Source organism: Penaeus vannamei, chromosome 18, assembly GCF_042767895.1.
Source record: "Penaeus vannamei isolate JL-2024 chromosome 18, ASM4276789v1, whole genome shotgun sequence".
Lineage (NCBI taxonomy): Eukaryota > Metazoa > Arthropoda > Malacostraca > Decapoda > Penaeidae > Penaeus > Penaeus vannamei.
The window spans coordinates 13,645,265-13,650,264 of NC_091566.1; the positions used below are offsets into that span (position 1 = coordinate 13,645,265).

The following is a 5,000-nucleotide window of genomic DNA, read 5'->3' on the forward strand; positions in this document are numbered from 1 at the left end:
GCCGTACACAGCAGGCATTCATATAGCAGAGGTGCTTGACACGTTCCCAGAGATCGCTCTTCTTAACACCCAAGAACCAACGAATGTGAAGGGATCCTGGACCTTACCTTTCCCACTGCAATAATGGTGGAGAGAATTTGGTGGTGTGTCGATGATACGGTTACAAGTGATCACTATGGCATAGTCACCACCCTCATGGATGCTGATCCAGCCTAAAGACCACATCACATTCCTAAATGGAAAACAGACAAGGCCTTCCAGGAAGACTTGGCCCACTGTCTGAGAGACAATGAACCCCACAACAATGAAAATGTGGATGTTCTAGAGGCAAGGCTAATCCAGGCCATAAATCAGGCCGCATCACAAACCAAAACTCATCTATGGTCCAGAACTCACAAAGACGCCTGGTACTATAATGACGAGATCAGAGAGGTCAACCACAAAGTCAACATGTGCAGAAAAAACTTCCGACAGCAAAGAACTCCCGACAATCTTGCCCTCCTGAGGGAAGCTGTTGCGGATGCCAAGGAAATTGCCAACAGAGTAAGGCAGGAAAAGTGGTTCGAATGGTGCCTGACTTTTAGCCAACAGACCAGCCTTATAGAGTTGTAGAAACGGGTCAGGCAAGCGACAAGCCGCCAAACCCCGAAGTGCACGCATCATGACCCACAGTCAGAGGCTCAGAGACTGGTGCTTGAGTTCTCAGCCAGAACCAGCAGCAACATCCTGCCTCTAGAGCTGAGGGATAAACAGCAAAACCTAAGTCCAGGTAGGCTTGCTCTCATCAGAGACAAGGCACTCAAACCCGATGACACGAATGCCTTATTCTCTCTCCTGGAACTAAGAAATTCATATAAAACCAGCTCTGGATCGGCACCGGGATCTGATGGGATCTCCCATCCCATCATATCACATTTAGGTCTGGCAGGAGACCTTACATTCTTGCAGCTCATCAACAAGTCCTGGCAAATTGCCACACTGCCTCAGAGCTGGAAACAAGCCACAATAGTTCCCATCCCAAAACCAAAGGAGCCAGGCAAGTACCGTCCCATCTCTCTTCTCAGCTGCCTTGGAAAAACAGCTAAGATGGTACTTAACAGGCTCCGATGGAAAACGGGACCCCCTCATGAACATCTGCACGGGTTCACAAGGGGTAAGAGCACGACACACAGCATTTCCTCATTCCAACACAATATGCACCTCACCCTCTGTGGTTGTATTCCTAGACTTGAAGAAGGCTTTTGACTGGCAAGCCCCCTTGCCATTCAGGAAACCCTTATCCACAAAGGAGTCAAAGGCAGACTCTTGGCCTGGATAGCTGACTATTTTAAAAATAGATCTGCAAATGTCAGATTTCAAGGCCACCTCTCACAACACATGCCACTTGAGAATGGAACGCCTCAGGGTGGGGTTCTCAGTCCTGCCCTTTTCAACACCCTTATGTCCAACATACTCAACATTCACCTACCAGAGGGATGCAAGATCATCTCTTATGCTAATGACCTGGCAATCATAGCCTCTGGCAACCACTGCCTAACTAGAGCTCAGCGTTGTCTGAATCTTGCGTCTGAAGAGTGTTGTAAGACGGGTCTAAAAATATCGGCAACAAAATAAAAAAAACTATGCCTCTGAGAACTAATGTCAGAAACAAAAAACTCACTTTTCAGGGTATGGATCTGGAATGAGTGAAGGACTACCTATACCTTGGTGTATGGATAGGACACACACTCACTTTCAAAAAGGAGATCCAATACCTGCTCGACTGAACCAAGAAAAGACTATCAGTCATGAAAGTCATGACAGGGAGACACATAGGAGCAGGACAAAAAGTACCAAGATAATTCTATGTACATGCTGTCCGTCCTATCATTGATTATGCTTCTGTCGCCCTCATTGCTTCCAACACAACATTAAAAGAAAAACTGGAAACGATACAAAATGAAGCTGCCAGGATCATTCTGGGAACTCCTAGATGGACAAAGGTTATGGAGGTTGATTTACTGTCCTTGGACACCCGAATTGATCCAATGGCAGCACAGTTTCTTTCCAAGCTCTTGCAGGCACCCAGAAACTTATACTTAAAGACAAAGAGTACTCAGACGCCTACAAGAAGACTATCAGTTGTTTACGAACAACTCTTGGCTCACACACAAAGCCAGAGTATTGATACGCTTTCAACTAAAAGAATCACTGCTTGCCAAGGGTATGGACTCCCTTCACCCTGACTACAAAGAACCCCCGCCGTGGGCAAACGAAATGATTGAATTCTCAATCCTAAACCTTACAATGAGAAAAGATCAATATTCCATGCCTAGCCTAAAGGCACAAGCACAAAGGGTCATTGCACAAATAACTACTCCAGGTAGCATAACCTACTACACGGATGGATCTGTGGATCCCATAAACCACACTGCAGGCACTGGCTTCGCGACAAGGGATACCACAGCATCCATTAGGGTCACTGACAATGCTTCAATGCTCAAAGCTGAAACGGTTGCGATCATGGAAGCCCTCACACACACGTCCCTAAGGGTTGGCCACGTTGTCATTCACACAGACTCTAGAGCAACCATTGACAGATACAGCATATCATACCCCAAGACAACACCTACCTTCTGACAACTGTACTAACCATAGCCCAAAGAATACTCAGTCAGGGTAGAAGAATCATCATAAACTGGGTCCCAAGCCACATTGACATTCAAGGGAATGAGCTTGCTGACAAACTAGTTGAAAAGGCCAGGGGTATGCCCCCATCCTCCATGATCGTTTAACCTAGCCGAAGGAAACTAAGTTGAAGTACCAAAGCTACAGCACGTGCAGTCCTCTGGGGAGCACATAAGAGAAAATGCCATAAAGTCACTCGCTGCCAAGTGGTACTCAGATGCTACAAGCTATGAGCCACTGGCCCTTCCTCCTAATACAAAAAGAGGTACCGGTCATACTTCACAGATTAAGACTAGGTTACCCATGTGCTTGGCAAATTATTGATGACAAGACTGCCAGGTTATGCAAACACTGTGGTGAGTCTAACACCACCCTGTTACAATACTTGCAGAATTGTGAACGCACACAATTTCTAAGACGGACCACCCATTACAGTCGCCGGGCTGGTAAAAAGGGTATGCCACATGCTTACTTCGTGGCAGCTGGATCGCTTCCTTGTAATTCAGCCACCACGATAAGCATACAGTTCAAAGAAAACACATGAGTTAACTGGTAATAGTTGACACAGGCCAGGCCACTCTAGAGAAAAGGCCCGGGCAAAGCGTGACTTCGCAAATCTAACTGAACTAAACTAAGTGAAATGCCTCCATGCTACAGTGGTAATGTGTCGGCCTCTCATCCAAGGGGTCGGCGGTTCGCGCCCTGCCCAGGCGCTAGAAGTTGCAATTGTCACCCAGAGGTTACTGCTGTGGCTGGGCACCACGGTGGGTAAGGACTAAGTTCTGTCGCATCAGCACTAGCTGACACGTTGATCGAGTCGGCACAGGCCAGTATCAACCTACCCCGAGCTCGATTTTTCATCTACAAGTGACGATGTTTTCATCGACTGAGTGATGATTACCCTTCTCTACCTTCTCTGTTCAACGTCCTCGAGGCCTGTCGCATAATACCGACATACCGGGCTACTGTGAAACAGGGTTGGCCAACATCTCTTTACGAAGAAGAGGGACTATCACGACAAAGTCGAAGCCGGCTGGGATCATTCAGTACCAAATGTAGACGCCGTCAAGAGAAATAAATCACTTAGAGCAAAGTAATAAACTTATATAATTGTAGATTTGCAATATCTGGAGTAAATAGGCAAAGTAATGGTGATCCCCACTGACCAATAGTATTTTACGCATCACAAAAATATTTTACTAATACCTGGAAAAACAAGTATGTTAAATGGTTTATATATGATACCATCGTTATTATACATTCTATATAATTAATAAATTTTGTTGTAATTGAAACACTTCTTCCTAAATTTGGTCTGTTGACAATGAACCGCAACATACTGGCATAAATGACAATTCGACGTGTTCTCCCTGCGACAATTTATCCACTTGCAAAACGGATGCTGTGTCGCACCATGATGTGGCAACAGTACTTCCTCTACATAGTTTTTCCCGCTACATAGTATCCTAGAACAGGAAACACACAAATAAGTATATAACACACCTGGTCTTCGACGTGAGTTCCCGTCTTTCGTTTGTATTCCTCTGTGTCGAGGGAGTCGAGCGTGGCCAGCCCAAAATGCCTCCTGGCAGTGTTGTAGTCGGGAAGGCCGTGGTCGCGACCGCGCTGGATGTTGATTGCCATCAGGTCTCGACGTGAAAACTCCAGAGGGCCAAACACCCGGCCTAGATTAGAAAAAAAGTCAATAATAACAATAGGCCTTTTTCTGCTGACAAGAAACTGGCTCTCTACACTAGAAAGTGTTATTTTTCTCATTTGCGACATTTCTCCAGGCCGATTACGACAGCAACTCTGCCGATGCTTCTACGCTGTTGCCAAAGGTGCGGCTCCACCTCCATTCCTGAGAATCGTGCTCGAGTTGATGAATCTGATTTTATTTTTTAATTGTATCAGTTAACAAACCACTGTTTTACTAATGTAACATTAGGAAATAACAATAAATACAAGTGGTTAGATATCAACATCTTAAAATTACAAATCAAAGAACGGGAAACTATAGAAATCAGTTGAAAATGCGCGGGCCCTAAGCGCCTCCCATCATACTTTTCCTTCGTCTTTCGACACCTGTTTCGAAGATCACACTTCTTTTAATATTTTGAAATGACGCTATTTATCAATTGATATTTACAACATTTAAAAGGATATATAAGTTTATGTCTGCATATTCGATAATACATACACAGTAAGTAAAATGATTATGCAGAACCTAATATAAATTTTCGTAATATTCTTTTCACCATTCGAATACATTTTGTAAATAAAACTGGAGATACTTCTCCGTATATTATTCATCATGGAACACATTTGGAGGC

At 44.7% G+C, this 5,000-nt stretch overlaps 1 protein-coding gene across 1 annotated transcript in view; it reads right to left on the reverse strand.

Moving 5' to 3' along the window:
- Positions 1-5,000, reverse strand: part of LOC113809347 (dual oxidase) — a 23,200-nt gene that overhangs the window by 9,015 nt on the left and 9,185 nt on the right. The window contains exon 6 of the mRNA XM_070133369.1: positions 4,171-4,352. Coding sequence (XP_069989470.1) covers positions 4,171-4,352 — 182 coding nt within the window. The remainder of the gene's footprint in view (positions 1-4,170; positions 4,353-5,000) is intronic.